General features: G+C 41.3%; 1 protein-coding gene across 2 annotated transcripts; it reads left to right on the top strand.

Moving 5' to 3' along the window:
- The first annotated feature begins 3,392 nt into the window (after positions 1–3,392).
- Positions 3,393–13,198, top strand: LOC124704095 (vacuolar sorting protein 39-like). Of its 2 annotated transcripts, none has more exons than XM_047236340.1 (13): positions 3,393–3,801; positions 4,926–5,137; positions 5,645–5,776; positions 5,869–6,012; positions 6,501–6,613; positions 7,600–8,020; positions 8,605–8,934; positions 9,501–9,722; positions 9,869–10,111; positions 10,222–10,650; positions 10,982–11,080; positions 12,149–12,365; positions 12,767–13,198. In XM_047236340.1, the coding sequence occupies exons 1-12, from the start codon at positions 3,393–3,395 to the stop codon at positions 12,347–12,349; spliced, it is 2,955 nt and encodes a 984-aa protein (XP_047092296.1). In that variant the 3' UTR covers positions 12,350–12,365; positions 12,767–13,198. The 2 variants fall into 2 exon arrangements, with proteins under 2 accessions (XP_047092296.1, XP_047092295.1); XM_047236339.1 differs by having other exon boundaries at positions 12,762–13,198.
- Positions 13,199–14,734: the final 1,536 nt, after the last annotated feature.

The following is a 14,734-nucleotide window of genomic DNA, read 5'->3' as shown; positions in this document are numbered from 1 at the left end:
TATTATACAGACAAATCAAGTGTTTATACTAGTTTGGTGTTTGTCTTGTCTTGTTGGTGCGTCCAACAGATTTTCCCACTTGTTTGATAGCTTCTGTTTGAGTCTTTGAGACATCTGCTTCCAGTGCAGATCAGGTTCTGTAATCAGTGATATTCCTGTGTTTTTGTGTGAGAACGGGAACCAGCAAACTCAGGCAATTAATTTTCTTAGAAGCAGAGCGATCATTCTATTGGTTTAAACATCAGTGCAGCGATTGTTACCTGGCCCTGCTAGATGTCTGTAAAGATTGATGAGACTTAATCTCCCAGCATAGGATTGCAGTTTACCTCTCCAGCCAGTAATACATTGAGGATTTTGTCTACTAAAGGTCTTAATGTCATCATCTCTCCATAGTTTTTCATAATGAAGTGGAATCCCTAATTACTTATTGGGAGAGGATCCTACATTACAACCAGAAAATTCTATAAATTGTTGGACTTCACCATCTTCCATTCGTATAGGAACGAGCTCACTTTCACCATCTTCTAAGGAGCCTGCTCAAAACAAGTAAAGAACCACTTGAGGTTTCTATTTTGTTCTGTCTTACTCTCTACTAAGAGAATAGAGAATAATATCATTTTCTATTCTCCATTGTGTGCGTCACAGAACACAACATCTCCAAGGAGTCCGTTTGTACAATCACACGCTTTGTCAGACCACTGCAGTCAACAACGCATAGGCTGTTTACCCTTAACAGTGTCCCTATCATCTTCTTGCTGGATTTGCATCAGTGAAGTCAAATAGCTCACGACACAACAGATTGTTCAGCTAGCCGTTTTCACTTGATGTGTACCAGTCATAATGGACGATGTAACAGTTTAATAAAGCTGACCTACCCGTGAAATCAGACCCTGATCCATACATTGGAGAAACAAAGAAAATACAAAAAATGAAAAACAAAACGAAAAGGGCAAAAGGATAAGGCAAAATTTGTCATCCCACGGTACACACCATGTTCAGTTGATTTTCCTAAATGCTTCACTAAACTAACCCGCGTCCATATGAGGTTTTTTCAGGAGTTGTTAAAATTATTGACAATATTTTGCGAGAAGGTATAGAAACTTGTTACGGTCTCATTGATTCACATTTGATCCAAAAACGTAGGAAATAGGAAATAAACATGAATATGATAAGATTCCATGTGCAAACCATATGAATTTCGCGAAAGTGGGTGATGTGGGTACAACCAATCGTATATGCTAAGATGCATAATCAAATCAAGATTAAAACAAATAGCCCCACAAAAAAGATTAAAACAAATACAAAGGTGAGATTAGGTTATCATAAACGCAACTTATGGCATTTTCCTTGTTCTTTATTTGTAGACATTGTAATAAAGAGGTTTGAGTCAATTGTAGAATTCATTGTTTTCCCTTTGGAATCTAAACCAAAGGAAAAAATTCCTCTATTTTTTTTCTTATGCTCCAGCCTCCAGGCCTCTGAATCAAATGGATGAGGGCCTGTTTGGTTCAAAGGATTTACAGAAGTAAGAATGGAAAAAATTTAGAAACAAAATGTCATGGCATCTCAATCCTACAAGAATTGAAAACGCAAGATTTTGTATTGCATGTTGTTTGATTGCGTCGCAGAGAAACATGAAAATTGTTGTGAAGAATCCTGTGTTTTCCGTAATTTCCATAAAAACAAATGAAAATTTCCATGAGGTTGGATCTAAGGGAAAATATTCCTATGAAATTGCATGCAAAGTAGACTATAGAAAATATGTGTATGGACCTAAATCCTATAAACCAAACAAGTTCTATAGAAAAATTCCTAAGAAATTGAATCATCCAGAATCCTTTACCTCAAATAAGCCCCTTGAATAGTGGCACTAAAGAAAAAATTCCTATTTCTATGTTTTTCCTCCACCGTTCTTATGAATCAAAGAGACCCCTTAATTCGTTTGTCTTGTGGAAAAGAAAATATCATGAAAACACCACTGCAAAATTAAGTAAGACTATATATGGACTTTAGTTGGGCTAAATTTGAATTCAGATTTTTTTTTTGAAAAAAATACGAGGATGTAAACAATATTATAATCTAGTAGTGTAGTTTTTTCAAAACCAATTATGTTGTACACTAGGCTCAGTAAAAATGACAAGTGGGTGAAGAGTAATTTAATGATACTTCCTCCGTTGCAAAAAAAGATGTCACATGTTATAAATTTGGATATATCTATACACTAAATCTCGTCTTGATATATTTGTACTCAGACAAACATATGGCATACATTCTTTTTGGGACGGATGAAGTATTTTATTATTTTTATTAAATGTCAAATGCAATGTATTCATTCTGAAAATTTACACATTGGTAGAATGCAACATTGTCTATTTTTAAAGATTTCTTAAATAAATCAAAAAAAGTTGAAGTTTCAAAAAGAAAAAAAGCAGTACATGTAGCTGGGATACACTTGGGAGTTCCGCATATTTTTTTTTTGCATGGTAATACGATTCTCATTGATAAATAAAAGACGAGATACAAAGTACGTATACACCGATCTTACGGATCTGGAAAGATAGGATAAACCTACGTGACAAACCAACGCCTATCCACCTTCTTTTGCACCACCGTAGCCGCCACCAAGGAAAAAATGGGCAGATCACCTCTTCACCTGAGCTCGACGCGGCTCCATGGCTGATCATCAGCTTTTCGGACCTCCAATGTAGTTTGCCATATGACAAACCATTGCCGTTGAAAGAATCAGACCAGGGCAGCATGTCCCTGGACACGCCATCGAACTTCAGCACTGGCACCCACGCACGACGATGTCGAAGTAGGGAACCAGAACCATCCGCCTTCAACCACGAACCCACCACAAGGTGCACCATCTTCCAGTTGTCACCAGTACAGACCACCGTCTGCACTACTTCTGGACGAATCCTCTCTGCTCCACCTTGGCGTCGGAGACCACGCCGCAGCAACGGGGACAGAGCAGGAGGAAAAAACCATATGATGGAGTCGTCGCCGCCGCCTCGCCGACACCATCCATGAACCCTAAAGCCACCGATCTGAAAGATCGGCAAGCACACAGTGCCACCAACTCCGAGACGCCGCCATAAAGGACAGCACCGGTGTGGGAGAAGAGTTGAGGCAGATTTATTTGCCCGGGCGCCGCTCCGTATATATACACGACGGAGTAGCAGAGAATACGTGTATTCGTGCAAATATGTATCCGACCGGGGACCGTATACTCCCGTCCTCTACCTGGACTCCTCTAGCCAACGTCCTACTACGATCTCGCCTGTCCGATTCGCCCCCAACCTCCCACCGCTTCCTCCTTCCCCACACACGACGACCGCCGCGGCCACCGCCTCGCGTCGCCGGGGAGGGCCCGCCCGATCGCGCCGGCCATGGTGCACAGCGCGTACGACGCCGTCGAGCTGGTCTCCGGCGTGCCGGGCCGCATCGAGGCCGTCGCCTCCCACGCCGGGAAGCTCCTCGTCGCGGCCTCCGACTGCTCCCTCCGCATCTACTCCCCGCCGGCCCCCGCCGACGGCGAGATCCGGAGGGACGGGCCCTACGCGCTCGAGCGCCAGGAGCAGCGCCTCTGGCGCCGCGCGCCCTCCGCCATGGAGGCCAGCGCCACCCGCGACCTCCTGCTCTCGCTCTCCGACTGGGTCGCCCTCCACCGCCTCCCGGGCCTCGAGACCGTCGCCGTCGTCTCCAAGACCAAGGGCGCCAACGTATTCGCCTGGGATGACCGACGGGGCCTGCTCGCCGCCGGCCGCCAGAAGCGCCTCACCATCTTCCGCCTCGACGGTGAGAATTCGGTCGATTGCTTTTTGTTATACTCCAAGCAGCATTTTATTTTGCTTGCCATTGGTTTTGGCCGTTTGATCGATTGAGGTCTCGGTGGACCTAGAAATCGCCCGCTGGTACTTGGTAGCCTCAATTCCTAGAATTGCGCTACTCTGAGCGTCCACAGTGATCTAAAAGATTCAGACAATTCACAACTTAGGAGGGGGTCGAATTGGTGCCCAGAGTTGGTAACTGTAAAAGCATTGGCACTTGAATATGCTCCCTCCGGACGATTTTAATCGTCGCGGGGCTTAGCTCAGTACGTACATGCAACTAGTGTATGCCGGCGTCAATTAAAACAGACCCGAGGTAGTAGATTGCAATTCCTGGTCCCTAATTGCGGTTTTAGTAAAGCGATATGATTCCGTGATCATCAGAATATTTAATAATTAAATCCGTTGAAGTGAGAAACCTTCACTGAAGAGTTTAAAACTTTTGATTGATCCATTGCTATTTACTCAGATTTTCCATGGTAGGAAATACACACCTTCTATGCTCTTTAGTTTTTGCATGCTAAGCACACTACAATATTTGAATCAGGAAAGCCTCATATTTTATTATTATTACGGATCGAGTTTTCTTGATGTAATTCTGACATACTATAACTGCTAATGTTGCTAGATGATTTCATATGCTAATGATACGGTATCTCCTTAACCCTGAATACTGTATTACTTTTTAAAATTTATGTTATAATAATCTCGAGACATCAAAATCAAACGTTCCATGAAACTTTGTTCTCTACTTTAAAATGGTTGTAAATTTTTGTTGGCAAGGGAGAATTTGCAAATGTGACCATGTTTGAAATTCGGAAAAGCTTATGAAGTACTAGTTTCTTCATTGAAAATGCAATAAAAAGTGACTCACAGTGTTGCAAGACCAATGTAGAGAAGACTAACTGTGTTTAGCACTTAGCAGTATCTAGTACCTTATGTACTAGTAGAGGCCTCCACATGCCTTCAAATGTTAATTTTCCCGTGGTACATGTTTGATAGATTTGTGTAAGCTTCTACGGGAATCTGGAAATATGTCAAATGGTTAAAATTGTTCTGAACAGGTAAGGCAACTTAATTTCTGTTTGTCAGGTGGGCGAGAATTTGTCGAGGTGAAGGAATTTGGTGTTCCTGATATGGTGAAATCAATGGCCTGGTGTGGTGACAACATATGTATTGGGATTAGGAGGGACTATATGATCATAAATAGCGTGACCGGAGCATTAACTGAAGTGTTTTCTGCTGGGAGGATTGCTCCTCCATTAGTTGTGCCTCTTCCTACCGGTGAGCTCCTCCTTGGAAAGGTATAGTACTTCTTTATGAGTTTCTAGTTGTTTTTTCCATCACATGATGTTGTTTGGCAGTTTGATCGTAGCATTTTGTGGTGTTGTTTGGTTCAAATAACTATTTGACAACTTGATATGCTTTACAATAAGAATGAGCTGTTCTAAACGCGTTGAGTTTATTCTCGTTATCTTTCCACTGATACATAAGCAATAACTAAGTTGAATGCCACTTTTTGTCGAATTGCATCCACAATTTGAGGAAAATACAATCTTGTCTTGTGAATGTTTCGACCACAGTTGATGTGAAACCTTTAGTTTAGATGCACTATGACACAATGCTAGGAACCAGTTAGAATGCGTTCAAACTTTATAATTTGTCTATCAGAAAGGACTGCTTGATTCAGATTCCTGAGCATGCTTGATGTGACATGAAAAGTGTATGGGAAGCTGACACGAGTTTGAAGTCACTGAGACTCATAACAAGTACAAAGTATCTCATTTATCTTTTTTTTTTACTTTTTCCAGGATAACATTGGAGTATTTGTTGATCAAAACGGGAAACTTATTCAAGATGGCCGGATAATTTGGTCAGATACTCCTGCTTCTGTTGTTATACATAAGCCGTATGCCGTGGCACGTCTGCCACGACATGTTGAGGCAAGTTCCTTTCTCTTGTATATTCAGCGCCGAAGAAAACATTGGAAATCATAAGTTTCATTCCCAACCTAATCTACTAAGTATTACTTCAGATACGGTCTCTTAGAGCTCCCAGTGCATTGGTTCAGACGGTTGTCCTCCGTGATGTTCAGAAGCTTGTTCAAACTGACAACTGTATACTTGCTGCGCTTTCCAACTCGGTCTATGGTTTGCTGCCTGTTCCTATTGGTGCGCAGGTATGGTGTTTAGTTTATTAAAATTGATTGGTATATCGATGTCAATATTTACATATTTTCCATTTTAGGTAGCACTAATCACAACATTGCTGTTTCACTATGTTTCGCCTTTTATCATACGTTAAATATCATCTGAGAAATCTTGGTGAATTTAGTGCCTATCACATAGTTGCATTGATTGAATATGCAGCAGAAAATTAGCAAAATTAAATGTTTGACCTAGTGATCCCTCTTTTGAGAAAACAGACCAACCGGATTATGTATTAGGCTGTAGACAAGGATCTATGTTTTATATTCTTCTTATGTCACCAGTTGCAGTGTAGATTCTTTCTAATAGTTACAACTTACAATGTGAAGCCTTTTACATTTTTACTTGAGTGTTAATTTTTTGAAATGTCAATTTAACATTAAATCATTTTTCAAGAACCTTGAAAGTCGTTAGGCATGATTTATTCCAGTTCCTTACATATAAATCTTTTGGTCTGTAGATAGTGCAATTGACTGCCTCTGGAGAATTTGAAGACGCGTTGGCATTGTGTAAGTTACTTCCTCCAGAGGATTCAAACCTACGAGCTGCAAAGGAAAGCTCAATACACATGAGGTATGTTCAGATTGCTCGGTCAGATGGCCGCAATAGTATTCATTTTGCACTTTCCAAGTCAGTTGATATTTATATGTCATTGCATGACATGATTGGGTAGATGCTATTCCACTTTATTCAAGCTATTTCAATCACTGAAGCCCATCACTGTACTTTTGTGTTGAACCTGTCATCAGGGAATCACATATGAGAAAACCCTTATATGTTACTGGAACTTGGGGTTTCATGATACACAAAATACACTCTTATTCGAATTGCCATCATATCCTCCACTGGGCCTGCGCGTTAACATGACCCTTTTTTCAGTTCAAGAATTCCCTTATGGGCCTGTCCTTTATCACTGCCCCCCCCCCCCCCCCCCTGCTTTTCTCCATTCTCCATGACCGTGAGGTGAGAAGAAGATGGCACGTCTTTGGCCACCGCTCACTGCATCAGTAGTGGCAAGGGCAGCGTCTGCTGGTAGTGAGGTTGAGGCGGCGGAAAGGACCCGCCCGCATCTCTAGGGAGACCTGAGTACATTGCTAACAAGATGCTACGGTTTCACAGCCCTCAGGCCAGGCAGTTCTGATAGTCGGCTGCAGCCCTGTCCACACCATCATTGCGGGCGGCGTAGCTGGCAGACCTGACCTCTTTGACTCTTGTTAGAAATAGGTGGGGTTGTGTCCAATGATCTCACTCTGGCACCAGCATGTTTGTGGATGTTCTCAGAGTTATCACTGATGGGTGATGGCTAATGTTTGTGGATGCTCACATGTACCCCTTTTTGTAGACTATAATCAATCAAGTTTAACAGTGAAATTTAAAAAGCGAACTCGTCAAACATAGGAACTGTGAACATCCGTGGTAGATTTTTATTGGGTTCTGTTTTAGTCTACAGTCAAAGCAGATGAACATCCAACTAATGATTTTCATGTTTTCTTATAATTTCGCAATTTGGGTCGTTGCATATAACCAACTAATGTCTATCCTTTTTATTCATGAATCAGATATGGGCACTTCTTATTTGATAATGGGAGCTATGAGGAAGCAATGGAGCAATTTTCGGATTCACATGTGGATATTACATATGTGTTTTCTCTATACCCATCTCTTGTTCTGCCTCAAACACACATTATAGGTGAACATGACAAGCTCCACGACCTGCCAGAATTAGCAAGAGAATCATCTGATGTGACAGATGAAATGGAATCATACTCTTTGCAACTTCATGACTCTGATGATAAATCTCCACTGGAGAACAAGAAAATGAGTCATAATTCTCTAATAGCCCTTGTGAAGTACTTACAGAAGAAAAGAAATGGGATTATTGATAGAGCGACGTCTGAAGTAACAGAGGAGGTGGTCTCTGGAGCTGTGCACCATAGCTTAATCTTATCTGAGCCATATAAGGCAAAGAAGCCAAATAAGGTAATAACTGTTGAAGTGCCTGTCTTGTTGCAAATGTTGTACTCCCTCCGATTCATATATACTTGACACTAGTATAGATGTATCTAGATCCATATTAGTTGCCTCTATTTTAGTTCTAGATACATCTATACTAGTGTCAAGTAATATGAATCGGAGGGAGTAACTATTTGTAGTAGATGTGGAGTTATTGCAGAAAGCAGGGTTTTAGTATAGAATAAGTAAACGAGGCACTAATTTGTCCCAGATATTTAGAGTTGCGGAGTCAAAACTACAAATACAAACATACACACTCAAGGGTCTAAGGTTTCATAAGAATCAAACTCCTAGACGTCCATGATATTCTCGTTCCAGTGAACATGATGTAAATGCAATTCCCTGGTGTGGCAGGAACATTCTGGTGTAGAACAACAGTTGCCTTAAATTTCTTGTCAGGACAGCATGCTATGATCCTATCCAAAGTTCTTGGGCCTTGTGTATGTGGGTCTGCAGTGTCTATTGTACATATAACTGCAAATCAAGGTATTTATTTGTTAATAACTATAAAGGAAAGCTCATTCAGTGATTCTACTTGTTTTTATTGTCAGAAACGACCCCAGACGCTTAGAAGTTCTGTTGCTAGAGAATTGGCGACTGTACTGGACACATCTCTTCTTCAAGCTCTTATTCTTACAAGACAGTCATCAGGAGCTGTTGAATTATTGAAAGGACTCAACTATTGTGATTTGAAGATATGCGAGGAGTTTCTGAAGGAAAGGAGCGATTATATGGTGTTAATTGAGCTCTATAGGAGCAATGACATGCACCGTGAAGCTCTCCAATTACTCAATCAGTTGGTTGAAAAATCGAAGTCTGAGATGGCAAATACTGATTCTATTAAAAAAATTAACCCGCAAATGATCATTGAATATCTCAGGGTATTGTTCTTTCTCCTTTATTATCAAATATAACAGATACTGCTCTACACTCTCATGTATACATACTCAAAACAATTAAAAAAAAAGCAAACAGTGCTGAGTTGCTGCTGGTTGCATCGTGTTTTCTTTGTCTAAAATGATCTTTGTAAAGTTTGACAAGCGAATGTCTTAATGTGCACTTATATTTCATAAATGTGGAAGCATCATCAAAATATTGAATTCAAGATGCGCTTCATTGTTTCAGAATTGCATTTCTTTACATATCCTGTGCATAAACATTATTGCATGATTACTTCTAGATTATTAGACTTTTAGTCCTAGTTTATATGCTTGCTGTTGGTGGGATCATATTATATTTGGTTTTTGCGAATATTAACTGGCTTCCTGGAATCACATGCTGGCATTAGAGAAATTTGTTGGCAGCAGTAATATTTTCAATTTTATCATTTGGTGTGTGTTTAAGTTTATCGTTTGGACATTGCCCTACATATTAGGGAGTCAATACCCTTGTCACATTCTTCTATTGTTTTTAAAGCTGATGTGAGATTTTGTGGTGTTTTGTGCAGCCCCTTTGTAGATCTGACCCAATGCTGGTTTTGGAGTCTTCTTTGTATGTTCTTGAACGCAACCCGTCAGACACTATTGAGCTCTTTTTGTCTGAAAACGTTCCAGCAGATTTGGTAAATTCATATCTGAAACAGCATGCTCCAAATTTGCAGTCAACTTACTTAGAGCTAATGCTCTCAATGAGTGAAACGGGGATCAACCCTAATCTACAAAATGAGTTGGTATGTTATCTTTGTATTGTCACTTTGTAATTAAGTAGCATGTTATTTTATGTTATTGAGACAATCTTACATCCATAAGCTGTACTTACAAAGTTTGCCATATATGAATTTTTTCTAATCTTATATTCGAACTTTCCGGCCTGAAGGTGCAACTCTACCTTTCTGAAGTTCTTGACTGGTACAAGATTCTGAAGGATGAGGGAAATTGGACTGATAAAACGTATTCCCCAACGCGGAACAAGTTGATATCTACATTAGAGAGTAATTCAGGTTACAATACAGACACACTTCTTAAACGTCTTCCCCAGGATGCTCTTTTCGAAGAGCGTGCTATAATGTACGGGAAAATGAATCAACATCTCCGTGCATTATCTCTGTATGTTCATAAGGTAACTGCTCTGATGATGTGCTTCTGGTATCTGCTGGTACAATTGGTTAATGAATGGATTAGTTTGAACTTTCAAAGGTTACTCAGAATAACCTATGCACTACTTTGCAGCTCCACATGCCAGAGCGCGCAGTTGCATACTGTGATCGTGTTTACGAGGAAGGAGCGCAGCAGCCTTCCAAGTCCAATATTTATTTTAATCTTCTCCAAATTTATCTAAACCCAAGAAAAGCTGAAAAAGAAATTGAGCAGAAAATTATTCCAGTGGCATCACAGTACCCTGGAATTCAGAGGGTTAGCTCTACTACTAAGGTCAGAGGTGGGCGTATGGGTAGAAAGGTTGTTGAGATCGAAGGGGCTGAAGACATACGCTTTAGTACTAGTGGAACAGATAATGGCCGAAGTGATGGCGACACGGATGATGTTAGTGATGGAGGCCCTATAATGTTGAATGAAGCACTTGAATTGTTAAGCCAAAGGTGGGACAGAATAAATGGTGCTCAGGCTCTTCGGTTGTTACCCAGAGACACAAAACTGCAGGTAATTATTGTATTTGTTCGGAAAATATGACAACTCCCGCTTTCATTGTGGCATTGTGTCAAAAGCAACAAAAAAAAAGAGCTTCCATGTTAATGTAGTATTCACCTTCTCTTTGAATACATGACATATTACTGTTAGCTGCTGCGTTTTATGTTGTTCAGGCTGTTGTAAGAGACAAAAAATCACCCCTTAAAAAGATGATCACAGTTCTGCGGCTTCTGAGATTTTTTTGTTCAGAAATTTGTTGCTTCAGCTGTTTAGTTTCATCTTTCAACATGTCCAGTTGCTAAAGCTTCTGAAAAGTCAAATAATTTGGTGTGAATGCTTGCAGGATCTGGTGTCATTTCTTGAACCACTACTTCGGAACTCTAGTGAACATCGGCGCAATTATATGGTTATCAAAAACTTGATTCTCCGAGCAAACTTAGAGGTTAGCTTGTGTCATTTTTTCTTGTACCTGTATTCCTGTGTTTGTCCTTGGGGGATGCAAGTATGTTTCCTACCAACTTTGTACTGAATCCCCGACACTTATTATGGATCGGAGGGAGCAATAGATTCAACTTTAGTGTTTTGTTTTACCAGGAAAGAGTTGGGGAGCCCCCTACGGTATTATTTTCTCTACTTAAAAACTGGTACATATGTACATGAAGCATGGGCAAAACCCCAAAAGATAGGACACACTCAACTTTAGACTAGGTCACTGTATGGGAAAATAAGAAATATACGCCAATTACAAGCTAAGAAGCCAGTCCCTAAGGGGCTGCTGATGGACATGATTCGCTTAGTGAAGAAATAACCCAGTTTCCCATTCAAGAAGCACCTTTGAGAGAGAGATACAGAGATCTTGATTTTGGAAAATGAAAGCGTTTCTCGATTTCCAAATGCCACACCACTGCGGTAGCAATCTCCAGGAAACAGGGCCCTCTAAAGGCCAACTTAGCCCACTGCAGCATGAAACAAAACTGACCGAGGGATCCCAAGACATGGAAACATCATCTCAGCATTTCTTAGCATACATACAGCCAAAGAAAAGTTGCAAACGATCTTCCAGTATTCCCTAGGAGCACAGAAGCAGTTTGGACCCAAATCAAGAGGCACTCCACGGAAATAAACTACGCACAAACTTTTAACTTAGGAGTAACCTTGCTCTTCCGTAACCAGTGTTATTGCAGCTGATCCAACACTTAGGAAAACAAGTACTGATAATTATTTAACTAATGGTGTTGCGGCTTCTCTTATATGAAAACCTACTGTAGCATCTACTGGTCTTAAATTATATTTATTACTATATGTAATAATCTGTGCACTGATAATTAGGAAATACCCATTAACTTTGGATTTTGGTAAACTACTATCATTGTGCTGATAAATATGCTATCTCATCATGCATGACATAGTCGTATTACTGGCCTGGTTAACAGTTAGTTTTATCAAATAGCTTTGTTGCAATAGTGGAATGAATGAACTTCTGTTCTCAAAGGTTGCATCTACATATCAGGTAAAGGAGGATCTGTACAAGCGACGTCAAGCTGTTGTGAAGATTGATGGAGATAGCATGTGTTCTCTTTGTCATAAACGCATTGCAAACAGTGCTTTTGCAATTTATCCAAATGGACAGACATTGGTGCATTTTGTATGCTTTAGAGAATCACAACAGATTAAGGCTGTTAGAGGATCAAACTCTGGGAAACGTAGATGATATGGCCATACACCAGGTATAGATTCAAACTCCATATTCATGTATTGCTGTTCAGCCTATTATAGGCACTAGTATGTCAGGTGGCCGACCAATGTTGGTTGTCAGGGTCTCTGCCCTCACTTGAATATAGCTGTTGTTTGCGGTAACTATTGTAAATTGTAATGGTCTGAAATATGAGGTGTCCCTTCCCATATTACCGCTATCCAGTTTCATTTTCCCAAGCCTCAACCCTTTGCTATTGCCATGAGAATTGAACATTCCCACTCCCCAGTTTCCTTATATCTTGCTCATTAGTGATTGTTCATCTTGCAGATATCCTTTGTGTCTTGCAGATATCCTTTGTGTCTTTATTCTTAGAATAAATCAAGAGTGTGTGCTAACTTGATTCCACTTTCATATATGTATTTGATAGATCAGATGTCAATCACCAAAACATTCAGTTCGAACAACAGGGGAGAATTGGCCAATAACCATGCAAAATTTGGGTCATGCTTGGAGAAAGTTTGTCTGAATTCCTGTTCCAGTTTGAGCTTTCAATCTATGGCTTTGCCCGGATGCTTTTGTTGGATGTCGGCTTATGGAAATGCTTTTGTTGATCTTTACGGGATCTGAGTGGATTGCTTCAGAAAGCTTTTGACGGTGTGTTTTTGCTCTCTTGGGAGCCTTGTATTTAGAGTATATCTTGCATGCCAGAAAACTTATCTGAGTTTGTTGGAAGTGATCGTCATGATTACGTATAGTGTTCCGGCAGATACTCAAGCGTGATGTAAATACGTAATCGGCAATATCTTTCTGTTTGTATCAATCATAATACCACAAGAGTAAATATTGGCATCCACATTTTCTGAACATCGAGTAGATTTCTTAAAATTTCTGTAGTACTTTGTTCAAACTGTGGCATAAGTGTAGACCTACACATTTGCGAGGAAGTTTGATATTTCAACACATATCACAGGGCTGCACTTGGAAATATGTACTTTCCGAAACGACGGTGAATTATCTGTACACAGGGGCAGCTGATCTTGACTGTCGACCATCTCACTAAACGGTAGCCGTGACGAGCCGATCCAATTTTTTTTTGTGGAACATATAGAAATGGGGCATATACACAGAGAATAGGCATGTGCTTCTGCCTGCAGATGGACCCACGCAGCGACGCGTGGTCAGTATCGCAAGGTCACGGCGTTCTTTTGTTTACCACTGGGAAGAGTGCCTCTATCACGTATGAGGTGTTCAGTCTAGGACATGTATACTCCCAGTGCTCCAAAATTCGAAAACATCATCCTAAAAATGATGAAAATTCAAAAAGAAAAAAATATCGATATATACACAACATGCATCTACCATGTCCCACGGTTCCAAAAACAAATTCAAAACACACATATTTGTCCTTTTGGTTTCCAACATATACATTTGTCCCATTTGAAACCATAATTTTGGCCCATCATTCTTGACGTGAAATTTATGTATTTTGTTTGTCACACTACAAGCCGACCTAGAAGGCGCGAAGGCACCCTTCACGATGCCGCACAAGGCACCGACGCCAAAGATGAAGCAGAAATCATGGACCCAAGAAGCTTGCGAGGTAGACTGGTTGCGCCGCAAGTACGCGACTGCAGAGCGGAAAGGTTGGCGCACCGCGAAGGGTGTGAAGAAGTGGGTGGTCGCGAATACATCACACCTCACTATGCTGATCGCATACGCTAGCGCCGCTGAGTTAAGCCCATGGAGCGTGAGCGGCACCACGTACGTCCTGGGAAGCGCCTACCCGTCCACGCCTAGCTTCTTCAATGACAACGGCTTTGCGACGCCGAGGTTCTCGCCGCATTACGCCGACACCCTACCGCACGGCGGGTTCAACCCCAATGCCATGTTCTCCCTGACGTATGACGAGAGGCATCAACAAGCCCCAGGCGGCGACAACAATGTTCCCTTCACCTAGCGCCGGGTTCCGCTCGAGTTCGAGGCCAGTGCTGGTAACCCATTCGAAGGATGCCAACACACGGGGAGGAGGTGGAGGAGGAGGAGGAGGAGGAGGAGGAGGAAGAGGATGACATCGAGGAAGAAGACGATGACGAGGGCGAGGAAGAGGATGGGGAAGATGGCGAGGAGTATGCTGGCAAGATAGATGGTGGCGCTGAAAGGGCTGGCAAGAAGAAGAAGAAGGCAACAACTGGCACAAGAGGCCCCAAGTGGAAGCTGCTAGAAGATTAGTATTTGTGCGACTCCTGGAAGACGGTTAGCATCGACGCGATCATCGACGCTAATTAAAAAATATTGCGCCTATTGGAAGAGTGTCAAGACCTAGTTCGACGAGCACAAGTACCTCAACAAGTAGTACACCATCATGCAAATGAAGATGATCCAAAAGGCTATGTTGACCCA

The sequence above is a fragment of the Lolium rigidum genome, chromosome 3, assembly GCF_022539505.1.
Source record: "Lolium rigidum isolate FL_2022 chromosome 3, APGP_CSIRO_Lrig_0.1, whole genome shotgun sequence".
NCBI classification, from domain to species: Eukaryota; Viridiplantae; Streptophyta; class Magnoliopsida; order Poales; family Poaceae; genus Lolium; species Lolium rigidum.
The sequence above is the reverse complement of the archived record's forward strand: the minus strand, read 5'-3'. Positions and strand labels throughout refer to the sequence as shown.